General features: G+C 24.2%; 2 protein-coding genes across 2 annotated transcripts; both read left to right on the top strand.

The window, feature by feature from the left end:
• Positions 1-4,738: 4,738 nt before the first annotated feature.
• On the top strand, positions 4,739-5,251 carry LOC131996285 (myb-like protein D; the record flags this gene model as incomplete). Its single annotated transcript, XM_059365831.1, has 1 exon — positions 4,739-5,251. A coding segment is annotated over one exon (513 nt), but the record flags the coding sequence as incomplete, so codon positions are not given.
• Positions 5,252-7,051: 1,800 nt separating this feature from the next.
• LOC131996284 (probable serine/threonine-protein kinase clkA) lies at positions 7,052-7,888 on the top strand (the record flags this gene model as incomplete). The annotated part of the gene is made up of 1 exon (XM_059365830.1): positions 7,052-7,888. A coding segment is annotated over one exon (837 nt), but the record flags the coding sequence as incomplete, so codon positions are not given.
• Positions 7,889-23,443: the final 15,555 nt, after the last annotated feature.

Below are 23,443 nucleotides of genomic sequence, written 5' to 3'. Positions count from 1 at the left end.
TAATAATAATAATAATAATAATAATAATAATAATAATAATAATAATAATAATAATAATAATAATAATAATAATAATAATAATAATAATAATAATAATAATAATAATAATAATAATAATAATAATAATAATAATAATAATAATAATAATAATAATAATAATAATAATAATAATAATAATAATAATAATAATAATAATAATAATAATAATAATAATAATAATAATAATAATAATAATAATAATAATAATAATAATAATAATAATAATAATAATAATAATAATAATAATAATAATAATAATAATAATAATAATAATAATAATAATAATAATAATAATAATAATAATAATAATAATAATAATAATAATAATAATAATAATAATAATAATAATAATAATAATAATAATAATAATAATAATAATAATAATAATAATAATAATAATAATAATAATAATAATAATAATAATAATAATAATAATAATAATAATAATAATAATAATAATAATAATAATAATAATAATAATAATAATAATAATAATAATAATAATAATAATAATAATAATAATAATAATAATAATAATAATAATAATAATAATAATAATAATAATAATAATAATAATAATAATAATAATAATAATAATAATAATAATAATAATAATAATAATAATAATAATAATAATAATAATAATAATAATAATAATAATAATAATAATAATAATAATAATAATAATAATAATAATAATAATAATAATAATAATAATAATAATAATAATAATAATAATAATAATAATAATAATAATAATAATAATAATAATAATAATAATAATAATAATAATAATAATAATAATAATAATAATAATAATAATAATAATAATAATAATAATAATAATAATAATAATAATAATAATAATAATAATAATAATAATAATAATAATAATAATAATAATAATAATAATAATAATAATAATAATAATAATAATAATAATAATAATAATAATAATAATAATAATAATAATAATAATAATAATAATAATAATAATAATAATAATAATAATAATAATAATAATAATAATAATAATAATAATAATAATAATAATAATAATAATAATAATAATAATAATAATAATAATAATAATAATAATAATAATAATAATAATAATAATAATAATAATAATAATAATAATAATAATAATAATAATAATAATAATAATAATAATAATAATAATAATAATAATAATAATAATAATAATAATAATAATAATAATAATAATAATAATAATAATAATAATAATAATAATAATAATAATAATAATAATAATAATAATAATAATAATAATAATAATAATAATAATAATAATAATAATAATAATAATAATAATAATAATAATAATAATAATAATAATAATAATAATAATAATAATAATAATAATAATAATAATAATAATAATAATAATAATAATAATAATAATAATAATAATAATAATAATAATAATAATAATAATAATAATAATAATAATAATAATAATAATAATAATAATAATAATAATAATAATAATAATAATAATAATAATAATAATAATAATAATAATAATAATAATAATAATAATAATAATAATAATAATAATAATAATAATAATAATAATAATAATAATAATAATAATAATAATAATAATAATAATAATAATAATAATAATAATAATAATAATAATAATAATAATAATAATAATAATAATAATAATAATAATAATAATAATAATAATAATAATAATAATAATAATAATAATAATAATAATAATAATAATAATAATAATAATAATAATAATAATAATAATAATAATAATAATAATAATAATAATAATAATAATAATAATAATAATAATAATAATAATAATAATAATAATAATAATAATAATAATAATAATAATAATAATAATAATAATAATAATAATAATAATAATAATAATAATAATAATAATAATAATAATAATAATAATAATAATAATAATAATAATAATAATAATAATAATAATAATAATAATAATAATAATAATAATAATAATAATAATAATAATAATAATAATAATAATAATAATAATAATAATAATAATAATAATAATAATAATAATAATAATAATAATAATAATAATAATAATAATAATAATAATAATAATAATAATAATAATAATAATAATAATAATAATAATAATAATAATAATAATAATAATAATAATAATAATAATAATAATAATAATAATAATAATAATAATAATAATAATAATAATAATAATAATAATAATAATAATAATAATAATAATAATAATAATAATAATAATAATAATAATAATAATAATAATAATAATAATAATAATAATAATAATAATAATAATAATAATAATAATAATAATAATAATAATAATAATAATAATAATAATAATAATAATAATAATAATAATAATAATAATAATAATAATAATAATAATAATAATAATAATAATAATAATAATAATAATAATAATAATAATAATAATAATAATAATAATAATAATAATAATAATAATAATAATAATAATAATAATAATAATAATAATAATAATAATAATAATAATAATAATAATAATAATAATAATAATAATAATAATAATAATAATAATAATAATAATAATAATAATAATAATAATAATAATAATAATAATAATAATAATAATAATAATAATAATAATAATAATAATAATAATAATAATAATAATAATAATAATAATAATAATAATAATAATAATAATAATAATAATAATAATAATAATAATAATAATAATAATAATAATAATAATAATAATAATAATAATAATAATAATAATAATAATAATAATAATAATAATAATAATAATAATAATAATAATAATAATAATAATAATAATAATAATAATAATAATAATAATAATAATAATAATAATAATAATAATAATAATAATAATAATAATAATAATAATAATAATAATAATAATAATAATAATAATAATAATAATAATAATAATAATAATAATAATAATAATAATAATAATAATAATAATAATAATAATAATAATAATAATAATAATAATAATAATAATAATAATAATAATAATAATAATAATAATAATAATAATAATAATAATAATAATAATAATAATAATAATAATAATAATAATAATAATAATAATAATAATAATAATAATAATAATAATAATAATAATAATAATAATAATAATAATAATAATAATAATAATAATAATAATAATAATAATAATAATAATAATAATAATAATAATAATAATAATAATAATAATAATAATAATAATAATAATAATAATAATAATAATAATAATAATAATAATAATAATAATAATAATAATAATAATAATAATAATAATAATAATAATAATAATAATAATAATAATAATAATAATAATAATAATAATAATAATAATAATAATAATAATAATAATAATAATAATAATAATAATAATAATAATAATAATAATAATAATAATAATAATAATAATAATAATAATAATAATAATAATAATAATAATAATAATAATAATAATAATAATAATAATAATAATAATAATAATAATAATAATAATAATAATAATAATAATAATAATAATAATAATAATAATAATAATAATAATAATAATAATAATAATAATAATAATAATAATAATAATAATAATAATAATAATAATAATAATAATAATAATAATAATAATAATAATAATAATAATAATAATAATAATAATAATAATAATAATAATAATAATAATAATAATAATAATAATAATAATAATAATAATAATAATAATAATAATAATAATAATAATAATAATAATAATAATAATAATAATAATAATAATAATAATAATAATAATAATAATAATAATAATAATAATAATAATAATAATAATAATAATAATAATAATAATAATAATAATAATAATAATAATAATAATAATAATAATAATAATAATAATAATAATAATAATAATAATAATAATAATAATAATAATAATAATAATAATAATAATAATAATAATAATAATAATAATAATAATAATAATAATAATAATAATAATAATAATAATAATAATAATAATAATAATAATAATAATAATAATAATAATAATAATAATAATAATAATAATAATAATAATAATAATAATAATAATAATAATAATAATAATAATAATAATAATAATAATAATAATAATAATAATAATAATAATAATAATAATAATAATAATAATAATAATAATAATAATAATAATAATAATAATAATAATAATAATAATAATAATAATAATAATAATAATAATAATAATAATAATAATAATAATAATAATAATAATAATAATAATAATAATAATAATAATAATAATAATAATAATAATAATAATAATAATAATAATAATAATAATAATAATAATAATAATAATAATAATAATAATAATAATAATAATAATAATAATAATAATAATAATAATAATAATAATAATAATAATAATAATAATAATAATAATAATAATAATAATAATAATAATAATAATAATAATAATAATAATAATAATAATAATAATAATAATAATAATAATAATAATAATAATAATAATAATAATAATAATAATAATAATAATAATAATAATAATAATAATAATAATAATAATAATAATAATAATAATAATAATAATAATAATAATAATAATAATAATAATAATAATAATAATAATAATAATAATAATAATAATAATAATAATAATAATAATAATAATAATAATAATAATAATAATAATAATAATAATAATAATAATAATAATAATAATAATAATAATAATAATAATAATAATAATAATAATAATAATAATAATAATAATAATAATAATAATAATAATAATAATAATAATAATAATAATAATAATAATAATAATAATAATAATAATAATAATAATAATAATAATAATAATAATAATAATAATAATAATAATAATAATAATAATAATAATAATAATAATAATAATAATAATAATAATAATAATAATAATAATAATAATAATAATAATAATAATAATAATAATAATAATAATAATAATAATAATAATAATAATAATAATAATAATAATAATAATAATAATAATAATAATAATAATAATAATAATAATAATAATAATAATAATAATAATAATAATAATAATAATAATAATAATAATAATAATAATAATAATAATAATAATAATAATAATAATAATAATAATAATAATAATAATAATAATAATAATAATAATAATAATAATAATAATAATAATAATAATAATAATAATAATAATAATAATAATAATAATAATAATAATAATAATAATAATAATAATAATAATAATAATAATAATAATAATAATAATAATAATAATAATAATAATAATAATAATAATAATAATAATAATAATAATAATAATAATAATAATAATAATAATAATAATAATAATAATAATAATAATAATAATAATAATAATAATAATAATAATAATAATAATAATAATAATAATAATAATAATAATAATAATAATAATAATAATAATAATAATAATAATAATAATAATAATAATAATAATAATAATAATAATAATAATAATAATAATAATAATAATAATAATAATAATAATAATAATAATAATAATAATAATAATAATAATAATAATAATAATAATAATAATAATAATAATAATAATAATAATAATAATAATAATAATAATAATAATAATAATAATAATAATAATAATAATAATAATAATAATAATAATAATAATAATAATAATAATAATAATAATAATAATAATAATAATAATAATAATAATAATAATAATAATAATAATAATAATAATAATAATAATAATAATAATAATAATAATAATAATAATAATAATAATAATAATAATAATAATAATAATAATAATAATAATAATAATAATAATAATAATAATAATAATAATAATAATAATAATAATAATAATAATAATAATAATAATAATAATAATAATAATAATAATAATAATAATAATAATAATAATAATAATAATAATAATAATAATAATAATAATAATAATAATAATAATAATAATAATAATAATAATAATAATAATAATAATAATAATAATAATAATAATAATAATAATAATAATAATAATAATAATAATAATAATAATAATAATAATAATAATAATAATAATAATAATAATAATAATAATAATAATAATAATAATAATAATAATAATAATAATAATAATAATAATAATAATAATAATAATAATAATAATAATAATAATAATAATAATAATAATAATAATAATAATAATAATAATAATAATAATAATAATAATAATAATAATAATAATAATAATAATAATAATAATAATAATAATAATAATAATAATAATAATAATAATAATAATAATAATAATAATAATAATAATAATAATAATAATAATAATAATAATAATAATAATAATAATAATAATAATAATAATAATAATAATAATAATAATAATAATAATAATAATAATAATAATAATAATAATAATAATAATAATAATAATAATAATAATAATAATAATAATAATAATAATAATAATAATAATAATAATAATAATAATAATAATAATAATAATAATAATAATAATAATAATAATAATAATAATAATAATAATAATAATAATAATAATAATAATAATAATAATAATAATAATAATAATAATAATAATAATAATAATAATAATAATAATAATAATAATAATAATAATAATAATAATAATAATAATAATAATAATAATAATAATAATAATAATAATAATAATAATAATAATAATAATAATAATAATAATAATAATAATAATAATAATAATAATAATAATAATAATAATAATAATAATAATAATAATAATAATAATAATAATAATAATAATAATAATAATAATAATAATAATAATAATAATAATAATAATAATAATAATAATAATAATAATAATAATAATAATAATAATAATAATAATAATAATAATAATAATAATAATAATAATAATAATAATAATAATAATAATAATAATAATAATAATAATAATAATAATAATAATAATAATAATAATAATAATAATAATAATAATAATAATAATAATAATAATAATAATAATAATAATAATAATAATAATAATAATAATAATAATAATAATAATAATAATAATAATAATAATAATAATAATAATAATAATAATAATAATAATAATAATAATAATAATAATAATAATAATAATAATAATAATAATAATAATAATAATAATAATAATAATAATAATAATAATAATAATAATAATAATAATAATAATAATAATAATAATAATAATAATAATAATAATAATAATAATAATAATAATAATAATAATAATAATAATAATAATAATAATAATAATAATAATAATAATAATAATAATAATAATAATAATAATAATAATAATAATAATAATAATAATAATAATAATAATAATAATAATAATAATAATAATAATAATAATAATAATAATAATAATAATAATAATAATAATAATAATAATAATAATAATAATAATAATAATAATAATAATAATAATAATAATAATAATAATAATAATAATAATAATAATAATAATAATAATAATAATAATAATAATAATAATAATAATAATAATAATAATAATAATAATAATAATAATAATAATAATAATAATAATAATAATAATAATAATAATAATAATAATAATAATAATAATAATAATAATAATAATAATAATAATAATAATAATAATAATAATAATAATAATAATAATAATAATAATAATAATAATAATAATAATAATAATAATAATAATAATAATAATAATAATAATAATAATAATAATAATAATAATAATAATAATAATAATAATAATAATAATAATAATAATAATAATAATAATAATAATAATAATAATAATAATAATAATAATAATAATAATAATAATAATAATAATAATAATAATAATAATAATAATAATAATAATAATAATAATAATAATAATAATAATAATAATAATAATAATAATAATAATAATAATAATAATAATAATAATAATAATAATAATAATAATAATAATAATAATAATAATAATAATAATAATAATAATAATAATAATAATAATAATAATAATAATAATAATAATAATAATAATAATAATAATAATAATAATAATAATAATAATAATAATAATAATAATAATAATAATAATAATAATAATAATAATAATAATAATAATAATAATAATAATAATAATAATAATAATAATAATAATAATAATAATAATAATAATAATAATAATAATAATAATAATAATAATAATAATAATAATAATAATAATAATAATAATAATAATAATAATAATAATAATAATAATAATAATAATAATAATAATAATAATAATAATAATAATAATAATAATAATAATAATAATAATAATAATAATAATAATAATAATAATAATAATAATAATAATAATAATAATAATAATAATAATAATAATAATAATAATAATAATAATAATAATAATAATAATAATAATAATAATAATAATAATAATAATAATAATAATAATAATAATAATAATAATAATAATAATAATAATAATAATAATAATAATAATAATAATAATAATAATAATAATAATAATAATAATAATAATAATAATAATAATAATAATAATAATAATAATAATAATAATAATAATAATAATAATAATAATAATAATAATAATAATAATAATAATAATAATAATAATAATAATAATAATAATAATAATAATAATAATAATAATAATAATAATAATAATAATAATAATAATAATAATAATAATAATAATAATAATAATAATAATAATAATAATAATAATAATAATAATAATAATAATAATAATAATAATAATAATAATAATAATAATAATAATAATAATAATAATAATAATAATAATAATAATAATAATAATAATAATAATAATAATAATAATAATAATAATAATAATAATAATAATAATAATAATAATAATAATAATAATAATAATAATAATAATAATAATAATAATAATAATAATAATAATAATAATAATAATAATAATAATAATAATAATAATAATAATAATAATAATAATAATAATAATAATAATAATAATAATAATAATAATAATAATAATAATAATAATAATAATAATAATAATAATAATAATAATAATAATAATAATAATAATAATAATAATAATAATAATAATAATAATAATAATAATAATAATAATAATAATAATAATAATAATAATAATAATAATAATAATAATAATAATAATAATAATAATAATAATAATAATAATAATAATAATAATAATAATAATAATAATAATAATAATAATAATAATAATAATAATAATAATAATAATAATAATAATAATAATAATAATAATAATAATAATAATAATAATAATAATAATAATAATAATAATAATAATAATAATAATAATAATAATAATAATAATAATAATAATAATAATAATAATAATAATAATAATAATAATAATAATAATAATAATAATAATAATAATAATAATAATAATAATAATAATAATAATAATAATAATAATAATAATAATAATAATAATAATAATAATAATAATAATAATAATAATAATAATAATAATAATAATAATAATAATAATAATAATAATAATAATAATAATAATAATAATAATAATAATAATAATAATAATAATAATAATAATAATAATAATAATAATAATAATAATAATAATAATAATAATAATAATAATAATAATAATAATAATAATAATAATAATAATAATAATAATAATAATAATAATAATAATAATAATAATAATAATAATAATAATAATAATAATAATAATAATAATAATAATAATAATAATAATAATAATAATAATAATAATAATAATAATAATAATAATAATAATAATAATAATAATAATAATAATAATAATAATAATAATAATAATAATAATAATAATAATAATAATAATAATAATAATAATAATAATAATAATAATAATAATAATAATAATAATAATAATAATAATAATAATAATAATAATAGTTTAGTAGCTTAAAGAATTATCTTAATATTTAGAGGCATATTCCATCACGTTTCCAATTGGTGTGTACCGTTCAGCTCTCACGTGTTCCGCTCTTCCTCTACCAGTTAGGGTTTTAGTGTGATTTTCAGAGGTCTGCACTTTATGAGGCTCGCTTAATCAAATTACTTTATTTGGGTCAGGGTTAGGTGGTGTACAAATTTGAAGAGTATAGGAGAAATCTATTGTATTATGCTTATTCCTTCTCCAGATCCCAAGAAATTTAGGGAAGTTTACTTTCTTCAGAAGGCAAATAGGGTATAGTATATATGGCTTGAGAATTCTGGGGAGCAGTTACCACAGTCACACCAAGGTAACACGTGGTCTTATCAACCGTCCCGCCAGCCAATACGTCTAAAAACAGAATTTTATTTAAGATAATGCTTTTTCTTTCTTCCTTCTTTCCAAGAAAAACTTACCCTCAGATCTTTCAACTATTCTTTTATTTAGGTAAATTTCTGCCAAACACGATGTAGTTTAAAACCACTTGCCCAACTTGGCTATTCGACCACAGAACTCTTTGTCCTACTGTACAAAGACTCTTATAAGATTATCTGTCTAATCAGACCGACTGAGAACCACTTCTTAAGACTTTGAAATCACAATTGAAATGTGGAAGAATTTTGTCGCCAAGCATGGCATACTTCTTACTGTGTGATGTCCAATATCTCCGTTAACAACAACACCACAAGAAAAAAAAACACGAAAAAAAAACTACTTGCTATCGGATAACATCAATCAATTATTCAAAGCTCACAATCGGCAGATCAATAAACAATGCTTACAGCTGATTACTCTTCTCACCCAATGAATGTTATGCGCCTTATTTGGATATTCTTAACAGAGGTCGACCGTTAAATTTCAAAACTTCATAACCCATCTGCAGCAAAGTATATATAAAGATCAAAGAAAATTGAGCTCTAAAGTCGAATATTTCCCACTACAAAACAGATGAGGATGTGAAGGACATTCAAGAGAAGACTTAGCTGGAAAAAGGGAAATTCGTTATCTCGGCAATTTTTGAAGATCTTTGGCATGGTATACCCCGAGCTCTTTGCCAGTGTCATCCTTTAGCTCATAGTAGGAATTGCCTATTTTGCGACTAACAATACTCTTGCGGAATGTAGGGGCTAGTTTCGAATTAAACTTCTTAGCTGCATTACTTTGAACAAAATTCCTAGACAATACGATTTCACCTTTGGTATACTGGACAGGTCTACTACGCAGATTATATCTAACAGCATTTTCCATGTAAGAATCTGAGATCTTTCGTTTGGCTTGTTCCCTCATAAGTTGAAGATAGTCGGGGTACTTTAATCGGGTGTCCTCTGAAACAAGCCCTATCCCGCGCAGCATTTCATAATCTTTACCATTTAAAATCATCTCCTGACCAAATACCAGACTGTATGGCGAATAACCTGTACTTCTATGAACCGTTGATCTAAGAGCCGCACATATCTCTGGCAGATTGCAATCCCAATTGGTGTGATCGTTCCCAATGTACGCCCGGATGGATGCCAGCACCGACCTATTCACCCGTTCAGACGAATTAGACTGGGGAGAGTAAATTGCGGTGCAAACATGTCTCACTCCAAATCCAGTGAGAAACGACTCGAAAATCCCAGATCTAAATTGGCTCCCATTATCCGTCAGAACGGTTTCTGGTACACCAAATACAGGGAAAACAAATTTTCGTAAGTAGTCGCAAATCAATCCGGAAGTGAATTTACGCAAAGGCTGCAAAAATAAGAACTTAGTCAAATGGTCAACGATTATGAGCACTCCAATATTACCACTTTTCGATCGAGGGTAAGGTCCGAGTAGATCAAGGAAAAGCTTTTGGAATGGGCGTTCAGATGTCATGGGCCTACCCATAGGCGGTCTCAAAATAACGTTAGGGTTTTTCGTGCATCTACAGGTCTCACATTTAGAAACATAGTCCCGAATCTGCAAGGTCATTTTGGGCCAAAATAAGTACCTTTTTATCTTCTCCATGGTCTTGGCTATTCCGCAGTGCGCAGACGAAGGTGGATTATGGGCGCGATGAAGTACACTAGGAACCAGACTTTTCGGAATCCATAATCTCCAGCAGTCTCCTTGGTCATCTATACTGCTAGAAAACTGCGTCCTCTTGTAGAGAAAATCGTCAACAACCTTCAAATCGGGATACCTAGAACCCGCCTGTAGGACCTTTTCCTTAAGCACCTCATACTCCTTCGACCTAAATTGATCCGAAGACAAATCGACAATAGGACCATCATCCTCAACTGCATCTATCTCCTCACCGGGTATACGAGAAAGTGTATCGGCAACAACATTGGCGGATCCTTTCCTGTGCAATATGGTAAATCTAAACCCTTGGAGCTTGAGTGCCCATCTCGCCAACCGGCCAGAGAGATCACGCTGCCTCATTAGCCACTGAAGGCTAGCGTGATCAGTTATGACGCAGAACTCCTGGCCCTCGATATATGCGCGAAACTTTTTGATCCCCTGGACGACGGCGAGACATTCAAGCTCTGTTACCGAGTAATTTCGTTGTGCCTTGGTCAGTTTAACCGACATGAATGCTATGGGTAATTCGATTCCCTCATCGTTTTCCTGAGCCAAAACACAGCCCAGACCATTCAAACTCGCGTCGCACAGCAATATAAATCTCTTGTTGAAGTCAGGAGTGACCAAAACGGGTGTCGATGTCAGCATGGACTTCAATCTTTCGAAGGACGCCTGCGCTCTTTCATTCCAACAAAAAGTCTTACCCTTCTTCAGAAGTTCCGTCAAGTCGAAGGAAATGGACGCGAAGTTGTTGATAAACCTCCTGTACCAACCTGAGAGTCCTAGGAAACTCCTTAGCTGCTTCACAGAGGAAGGTACAGGAAAGTCTATAATCGCCCTTATCTTCTCGGGATCGGTCTTTATCTGCCCATTCCCCACAATAAAGCCCAAATACCTGACCTCCGTCATGCAAAATTTCGACTTAGAAATATTTATGGTGAGATTGGCCTTGCATAAGCACAAAGCCACTTCACGCAACAAGATCAAATGCGAATCAAAATCATCAGATAATACGAGTAAATCGTCTAAATAAACAAAAACTCTACTGCGCAAATGTGACGGTATCACACGGTCCATGAGGCGACATAACGTCTGGGGCGCGTTGCACAATCCAAATGGCATTACTGTATATTGGTACAGTGGCCTATTTGGAATTGTGAACGCTGTCACCTGGCGAGACCTTTCGTCCAACGGAATCTGCCAGAACGCGTGTTTCATGTCCAGACCAGTAATGAATCTAGCAGGAGGTAGTCGACTCAAAATGCCATCTATGTGTGGCAGGGGGTAGGCATCCTTCAATGTATGTTTATTAATTTCACGGGAGTCTAAACATAGCCTCTTCTTATCCCCTCGCCTAACAAGCACGCAATTGCTGCTCCACGGGCTGGTGGACTCCTCTATGACCCCCAAGGCCAACATGTGATCAACTTCATCAAACATTATCTTCTCGACGGCCGGTGACACGGGCCAATGCCGCTGTTTGATTGGCTTAGTTCCACCCACATCGATCGTGTGCGTTATAAGATCCGTTCTGCCAAGCCCATTCTTCTCATACGAGGGGAAAGTAGCTATCACCTCATTAAGCCTTCCTTTCTGTCCCATGGTAAGGTCATGCACCATCGCCGGGCCCCCAGGTTTAATATCCTTCCCTACATCGAGTTCAGAGACCACCGGAACATCCCCAATATTAGCCACAGCATCAAAAAGACCGAACTTCTTCCAGAAATTTGTTCCCAAATATATGTCTTGCCTCAAAGATGGAACTATAAAAAATTCTATTTCCGTTGAAATATTCCTGTACGTCAATTCAGTGGTAAATTTTCCTACGACCTCATTAGGAGATCCATTGGCCGTGTTAACATTGCCTCTACATTTCTTGAACTTCCTCTCATTTAAAACAAACTTTGCCGCCTCAAATCCAACGCAACTGATGGTAGCACCAGAATCAAGAAGTGCTAAAAAATTTCTACCAAATAAATCGATATCTATGTACAACCTGCTATCATTGCCGAAAACTACTGCTGAAACCAACTGGGATCTGGTAGAAATCACATCCTTCCAAAATCTGCGCAATCGCCTTGTCGAGCGTTTCGGAGTATTCCTCAAAGGTGTAGAGTTGGAAAAAATTCGTTGCCTTACTTCTAAATAATTTTTAAGCCTCTCGTGATATGGTAATAAAGTCCTCAAAAGTGGGTTCCTAGTACTAAAATTCCTGGCAGGCAAATCTATAGATATCTCCCCTGTTTGTACTGCTACTGAGGACAATCCGGATGCGACAGTTTGGTGTTGGTTGCCGCATCCCTCCTCCGGTTTTCCGAAGGATTGCACTTTCGGCATCTAGGCTTGAATACATCCTTGGTCCCGCAACCATAGCAAAAAATCCTCCTGGGCTCAAGACAATCATCGTATCGGTGACCCTTGGAATCACAATTCCAGCATGTAACATTCCCGTTTCTGTGCTGCATATCAGCCACAACATCGTCCTCAAATATGTCATCGCCGTCAGAATCCTGTATAGCAGAAATATTTCCCCGAAAACCTCGCATGCGACTAGCCTGGGGGTATGACTCAGAGAAGAATGTTTCATGACGACCCACTTCTTCACGAAGACGGGCCAAGGAGTCTATCCGCAAATGAAGCAATTCGTATCTTAGCCCTGGTTTGGAGTTTCTCAGGAGAATCTCGACCAAGTCACGTTCACATACGACGGATGAGAGCTTTTCAACCAACTCCTCGACAGCAGTCTGGTAATCCTCGAAGGTCTCGCTCTCTTTCTGGCGGCGCTTCCTTATTCTTTCCCATATGTCCAAGTCCGATAAGTTGTCGTCAAATTTCCTATGCAATTCAAAACGAAAAGTATCCCAATCAAACCGAGGATTTCTTCTGTGAAACTTCCAAAACCATCTATCTGCCTTGCCAAACAACAAAACATGCAAATTATCGCACAATAGCTCAAAATTTCCTTCAAGATTCTGCCTCGTTAGTGCCTCAACCCTGTAGACGAATTCATCGGTCGATATGCTGTCTTTCGAGCCATCGAACTTCAGATGCCAATTCTGAATTAGCGATGATACCTTCTCCGGAACAACAGAACATCGTGTCCTATTGCTGGTATGTGTGTTCCGTCTATCCACGCTAGGATGGTCATCCCTATTAGAAGAAAAGTTACGAACGCCAGCCCCCATACTAGGCATCTCCCTGGGCCAATCATATTCAGATATATTGGAACCCCGAGGGGACTCCGAAATGGTCATATTATCAAAACACGCCCTAACTTGCCTTTCAATCATGTCATTCAGTGATGCTGCAAGGCCGCGGAAATTCCTCTCCTGTTCTGCACATACTATGTTTCTAATCAAATCGTAATCCACTTGAGACCTATTCTCAGATCTACATTGGTTCCGGTCATCGTCTTTATCGGTAAACTTAACTCTTTGAGTGCCACAATTAGAATCCCTCATGACCGCTTCAGCCAAGTTCCCTTGAAAATTCATGGAACGGGTAACAGGACGACCGAAAGTTGTCTTCCCTCTACTACTCTTAGACTTAGGTTTAGTCCCAGTGTTTCGATTAGCATCATCAACCCCTCCCTGAGCATCACGATTCCCCTCATCTGAGGATAGAAGATTTAGTAGCAACTCCGCGGACTGATCCGGGAAATCGACTTGCGACAATAGGCAAGGTGTCTTACAAGTTGGACAGTTCTGGGTCTCACCAAGCCAAGATCGAGCACAAGTTCTATGAAAAGTGTGTTTACAGTGGGTTACAGCCAAAGGTCTTTCGTTGCCTAAAGACACCTTGCAAATAGTACAGATAGCAGCTGACCCGCTATTGGACAAATCTTCATTGCTATGTCTTACAGACATTTTAATATAACGATAATATAATAAATATAAGTAATCAAACGTCTATCCTCATAATCTGCTGAATCCCTAATATGATGAAATTTGGATATATTCTAAAAAGAAGTATTTTGGTGAACTAAATTCTATTGCAGTTAAAGTTTTATAGTTACAAGGACCCGCCGAAAACCCAAAATCTGTAATGTGGTCAGAGAATCAAAGACTACTCTAATTTCCGATAAATCCAAGCAAACAAAATCTAAGCAAAATCAGTAGATCCGAAAGGAAATATTTGAAAGATAAATCAGGCCAGATATGTAAATTTATTCTCAGAAAATTCTTCGGGTCGACCAATCCGGAACCGAATTGCTATCGCTTATTCCATACAAAAAAATTTAACAGAAATTCAACAAACAATTTCTAGCATCAAATTCATCAAATCAAAATGGAAAATAATCAAACAAATGAATTGTGAAGAGGTATGATCTGCACAATATACGAGAATCCCAAAACATACCGAAAGTAAATGCCATGCCTAAACAGAGCAAATAACCTTACAAGTTTTGGGCCCCACGTTGGGCGCCATTAATGTGGTGTGGTTGATGTTTTATCCACCCAAGAGGGGGGGCTAATCTGATAATCATAAAAAAAACGTATGTTACCTTATTTAATTTGGACTCAAAAACACAGCTATGCACCTCTAGCTTCGCACTAGCTAGCTCGTCTTATTCATGGGTTCGTCGCGTGCCCAGTCCAACATACAACCACCGAACACAATTTTTTTAGGTGCACTTGGATACTTAACAAAAAAAAAATAACCAAAACAAAATAAATCCGCACTCTCAAAGAAAATTACAAAGCCATTCTTAGACCTTATCAAACTGCCGAAATTGGCATACGGACGGACTCAATAACGGACACCAGTATACTAATTGCGTTCACCTTTCATCACTTCCATGTACTCCAGATCTCATTGAGTACAAATATCCACTACCCTCCCTGCCTTGCGACCGTTTATAAATATCATCGATCGCCCTAAATCATACTAACAACAAGTTAGCTTAACCGATCATATTTATGGGACAGCTGACTACTTGGACAGACCTAACAACAATTTACCAGCGCATAACAAAATCAAATAATTTCTTAAGAGAGTACATTTCTAGTATTTATTCAATGAATGAAGAAAGAAAAAGGTAAATAAACAAAATAATAGTAACTTATAGGTAGGTATGTACGTTCATCTAAGGTATGTATTGAATTAAAATCATAATTGCCTAACTAAAGAGAGTACGTAAGAGAGTAGCAAAACAAAAATTCTAGAGTATCATAAAGAATGAGAAAAAGTTGTAGCAAAAGTGTTATACTTCTTTTTTTTTGTTTTTTTTTGTATTACAATTCAAGTTCTCAATAAAAAAAAGAAAGGCTTATTACTCAGAGAGAAATTTGGTGACATTCATGAATGAAAGCTAGTAATTGGAAACATGTTAGAGTCTAACCAAAATCTATGGGAAAGTATCTACATGGTGCCAAAAGAAATTACCAAAATATAAAGGTAGATTGCCATATAGGGCTTCCCACACAAAATTTATAGGAATAATTTCCGAGGTATCTTATATTGGTGAAATGGTATATATTCATAAAAGGTAACTATTTGAATTGTCTTTTACTCACATTTCATTCATCACATTGTTTCTTACTCCATCGTTGGGCCCATCGATATCGTTTCTGATGAAGATTTGCTTAAAGCTGTAAGAGATTACAAATTTTATATGTATATACCATTTCCAGGTTTATACCAGGAAAATTCCTTTTTCACACCGAGGAGTTTAGTAGCTTAAAGAATTATCTTAATATTTAGAGGCATATTCCATCACGTTTCCAATTGGTGTGTACCGTTCAGCTCTCACGTGTTCCGCTCTTCCTCTACCAGTTAGGGTTTTAGTGTGATTTTCAGAGGTCTGCACTTTATGAGGCTCGCTTAATCAAATTACTTTATTTGGGTCAGGGTTAGGTGGTGTACAAATTTGAAGAGTATAGGAGAAATCTATTGTATTATGCTTATTCCTTCTCCAGATCCCAAGAAATTTAGGGAAGTTTACTTTCTTCAGAAGGCAAATAGGGTATAGTATATATGGCTTGAGAATTCTGGGGAGCAGTTACCACAGTCACACCAAGGTAACACGTGGTCTTATCAACCGTCCCGCCAGCCAATACGTCTAAAAACAGAATTTTATTTAAGATAATGCTTTTTCTTTCTTCCTTCTTTCCAAGAAAAACTTACCCTCAGATCTTTCAACTATTCTTTTATTTAGGTAAATTTCTGCCAAACACGATGTAGTTTAAAACCACTTGCCCAACTTGGCTATTCGACCACAGAACTCTTTGTCCTACTGTACAAAGACTCTTATAAGATTATCTGTCTAATCAGACCGACTGAGAACCACTTCTTAAGACTTTGAAATCACAATTGAAATGTGGAAGAATTTTGTCGCCAAGCATGGCATACTTCTTACTGTGTGATGTCCAATATCTCCGTTAACAACAACACCACAAGAAAAAAAAACACGAAAAAAAAACTACTTGCTATCGGATAACATCAATCAATTATTCAAAGCTCACAATCGGCAGATCAATAAACAATGCTTACAGCTGATTACTCTTCTCACCCAATGAATGTTATGCGCCTTATTTGGATATTCTTAACAGAGGTCGACCGTTAAATTTCAAAACTTCATAACCCATCTGCAGCAAAGTATATATAAAGATCAAAGAAAATTGAGCTCTAAAGTCGAATATTTCCCACTACAATTACCTCGGACGGTATTCCGTCGGGGCCGGGGGCTTTTCTGCTCTGGAGGCTGCGGGCTGCATTCTTTAGCTCCTCTATCGTGAACGGGTTTATGTTTTCCGTTGGCTCTTCATTAACTTCGTCTTCTATACGGTCGTGTCGGGGAAAGAGTGTATGGACTATATTCTCCATTGTTCTCCCGTCCATCACCGCTGTTGGGCTCCGTATGCCGAGCTTCTCCATCACAATTTTGTATCCGAGGCCCCAAGGATTTCGGTTAATATCTTCTCTTAGTTCCTCCCACTTTTCTTTCTTGCTCCTTTCTATTTCGGCAGCGAGTGTCTTTTTTGCCTCCTTGTAAAGAGCGTGTTCTGTCTCAGCCGTGCCCCTGCGACGAGCTCTCGTGTATCTGCGTCTTAGTTTGATGCAGTTGCTTCGTTTCTCAGCTATGGCATCATTCCACCAGTGCACTGCGGTTTTATTTCCCCTCGGCCTTTTGAGTTTTGGCATGGATTTCTTACATCCGTACTCTATGATTTCCATCACCCGTTCCACTGTCGACGGAACGTCTAGTTCATCCAGCTCTGACCACACGGCTTGCCGGTCGATTTCCGCCAGGAGTTTTGAGGAGTCGAGCTTGCTCACGTTCCACTTTCGTGTACTGGTGCTCCTTTCCTCGTTAACTGTGTTCCCTCCAGTATTGAAGGAGAACATAATGTACTGGTGATCGCTTGCCGTGTAAGTTTCCAGTACGCTCCACTCTGTTATTTTTCCGATGATTTCCTCGGACGCAAGGGTGATGTCCGGTATAGTGCCTTCGCAGCCGGGTCGCTTAAAGGTTGGCACGTCTCCAGTGTTTACAACGAGTAAACCGGTTCTTGCGGCCATGTCTAGAACTCGTCTCCCTCTTGGGTTGGTTGTTGGCATGCCCCATTCCACCGCTCGAGAGTTGAAATCGCCAGCTACTACGTGATGGCCGTCTAATCCACGCATTGTGTCCTCGATCTCATCGAGTTTTGCCTCGTAGGCGTCGATGCTGTCACTAGGAGTGAGGTAGCAGCTAAACAGCGTAAAGTGGTTTAACTGCACCCAGACGTAACCGTCTCCACTTCCGCTCTTTACTGGTGAGATGCCATAATAATAATAATAATAATAATAATAATAATAATAATAATAATAATAATAATAATAATAATAATAATAATAATAATAATAATAATAATAATAATAATAATAATAATAATAATAATAATAATAATAATAATAATAATAATAATAATAATAATAATAATAATAATAATAATAATAATAATAATAATAATAATAATAATAATAATAATAATAATAATAATAATAATAATAATAATAATAATAATAATAATAATAATAATAATAATAATAATAATAATAATAATGATATATGATGATATGACTCTAATAATAATAATAATTTTTTTTTTTTTTTTTTTTTTTTTTTGCGGGTCAGGATGGGAAAATGCTTTACGCATGTGACGAGTACGTCTCTCGCCTTATGCCGGGCTCCGTAGTCAACGGTACCGGCTAAAAACCCACCCTGTGACACCCCTGGGAGTTAATTCCACCTCGGAACCGCTTTCGCATTACTTCGAGGTGGACCCCATATCTGGTGATTATCCATTTCGTCTTCATTGTGTCTGCGTCCAGACCTCCGCATTTATACTCTACGCCGCTGCGTCCAGGTCAGCTTTCTTCCTGCGCAGTACTTGTTCGGCATATCTCTTCACCGCCTCCCACTTTCTCTCGTCCTCCAGCATTTTTTGGACTATTGTCTCAGGCGTAACGTCGCCAATCGCTGCTTCCAACTCGCTGCGTCTTTCAACCCAGCGCTCGCAGTGGAAAAAAGTGTGCTCCACATCGTCTTCAACTTCAACCTCCTCATAAATACACTTGCTTGAGGAGCATTTGCCCATTTTATGCAGGTATTTCCGGAAGTAACCATGTCCTGTTAACATCTGTGTGACGTAATAGTTGACGTCGCCGTGCTTCCTTTCTTTCCATATCCGTACATCGGGTATTAATCGTCGCGTCCATCTGGCCCGATTTTCGCTAGTCCACCTTTGTTGCCATCTCTCGGTAGTCTCCTCTCGTATGGCCTGTGTATGATCCATTTGGGCCCCGTCCTGTATTCTTTGAGTGTTGGACCTCTCGGTGTAGAGCCTGGCGCGCTGCATGGCCTGCAGGTCTATCGGAACCATTCCGGCTATTACAAGGGCTGCGGGCTCCGACACTGTCCGGTAGGATGATATGACTCTAAGTGCCGCCGTCCTCTGTACCGAGAGCAGGGATTTCGCTCGGTATGCCGTCTGCAGTGTCTGGCCCCATATTTCGCTTCCATAGAGGAGGATGCTATTGCATGTCTCCATTAAGAGTCTGCGCCTGCTTGGGAGAGGCCCACCTATGTTTGCCATCAGTCGACTAAGTTGCGCCGTTATCTTTGAGGCTTTTGTTGTCGCGTGCCGTATTTGCTCTGCGTAGGTCAGCTTTGTATCTAGTCGGATTCCTAGATATTTGATCGATCTCTTGGTCTTCACCAGTATATCGTCTATACGCATATCCACTTCCACTGGGATATTTTTTCTCGTTAGGAGAAGTAGTTCCGTTTTCTGCATCGCAAGTTGTAGGCCATGGGAATCTAGCCAGTCCCTTGCCCTTAGCATCACCTGCCGTAATTTGCGCTCAGCGCCTTCCGTGTCTCTTGCCGTGATGACTGCAGCAATGTCATCAGCATATCCTACTAGAAAGGTTCCGTCTGGCATTTCCATTCGCAGTATTCCATCATAACTGGCATTCCAGAGGTCCGGTCCGAGTATGGAGCCCTGCGCCGCTCCTGATGTGACCTCATATTCACTCGTTCCATCTTGAGAATTATAGATAAGTACCCTGTCACTCAAGTAACTTCTCATTATTTTCATCAGGTACGCCGGGATATTAAAGTCCTCTCTGAGCGATTTGAGGACGTCAGACCATCTAAGGCTGTTGAAAGCGTTCTTCACATCCAGTGTGGCCAAGAGGACAATTGGCCTGGAGTAGTGGTTCCTTTGCCTAGCCACCTCTACTATCTCCACCACATCTCTGAGGGCTCCGATCGTGGACATTCCTGTCCGGAAGCCATGTTGTCTCATTGAGAGTCCACCTCCCTCGATGATGGCGTCCTGGAGCCGTGGCTTCAGTAGTCTCTCCAAAAGCTTGCCGGCCGTATCCAGCATACATAGTGGTCTGTATGTGGATGGGGATATTGGATCACCTTTGCCTTTGCTTATGAGCACCAGCTTTTGTCGCTTCCATACTTCCGGAAAAACACCTGCCATTAGACACCGATTAAGCATTTCAAGAAGAAATTCGGGTCTATTCTCGGCTATCAGCCTGATTACCTCGGACGGTATTCCGTCGGGGCCGGGGGCTTTTCTGCTCTGGAGGCTGCGGGCTGCATTCTTTAGCTCCTCTTTCGTGAACGGGTTTATGTTTTCCGTTGGCTCTTCATTAACTTCGTCTTCTATACGGTCGTGTCGGGGAAAGAGTGTATGGACTATATTCTCCATTGTTCTCCCGTCCATCACCGCTGTTGGGCTCCGTGTGCCGAGCTTCTCCATCACAATTTTGTATCCGAGGCCCCAAGGATTTCGGTTAATATCTTCTCTTAGTTCCTCCCACTTTTCTTTCTTGCTCCTTTCTATTTCGGCAGCGAGTATCTTTTTTGCCTCCTTGTAAAGAGCGTGTTCTGTCTCAGCCGTGCCCCTGCGACGAGCTCTCGTGTATCTGCGTCTTAGTTTGATGCAGTTGCTTCGTTGCTCAGCTATGGCATCATTCCACCAGTGCACTGCGGTTTTATTTCCCCTCGGCCTTTTGAGTTTTGGCATGGATTTCTTACATCCGTACTCTATGATTTCCATCACCCGTTCCACTGTCGACGGAACGTCTAGTTCATCCAGCTCTGACCACACGGCTTGCCGGTCGATTTCCGCCAGGAGTTTTGAGGAGTCGAGCTTGCTCACGTTCCACTTTCGTGTACTGGTGCTCCTTTCCTCGTTAACTGTGTTCCCTCCAGTATTGAAGGAGAACATAATGTACTGGTGATCGCTTGCCGTGTAAGTTTCCAGTACGCTCCACTCTGTTATTTTTCCGATGATTTCCTCGGACGCAAGGGTGATGTCCGGTATAGTGCCTTCGCAGCCGGGTCGCCTAAAGGTTGGCACGTCTCCAGTGTTTACAACGAGTAAACCGGTTCTTGCGGCCATGTCTAGAACTCGTCTCCCTCTTGGGTTGGTTGTTGGCATGCCCCATTCCACCGCTCGAGAGTTGAAATCGCCAGCTACTACGTGATGGCCGTCTAATCCACGCATTGTGTCCTCGATCTCATCGAGTTTTGCCTCGTAGGCGTCGATGCTGTCACTAGGAGTGAGGTAGCAGCTAAACAGCGTAAAGTGGTTTAACTGCACCCAGACGTAACCGTCTCCACTTCCGCTCTTTACTGGTGAGATGCCATTGCGG

The sequence above is a fragment of the Stomoxys calcitrans genome, chromosome 3 (genome assembly GCF_963082655.1).
Source record: "Stomoxys calcitrans chromosome 3, idStoCalc2.1, whole genome shotgun sequence".
Taxonomy (NCBI): domain Eukaryota; kingdom Metazoa; phylum Arthropoda; class Insecta; order Diptera; family Muscidae; genus Stomoxys; species Stomoxys calcitrans.
Note: the sequence above shows the minus strand (reverse complement) of the source record. Positions and strands in the feature narration are given on the sequence as shown.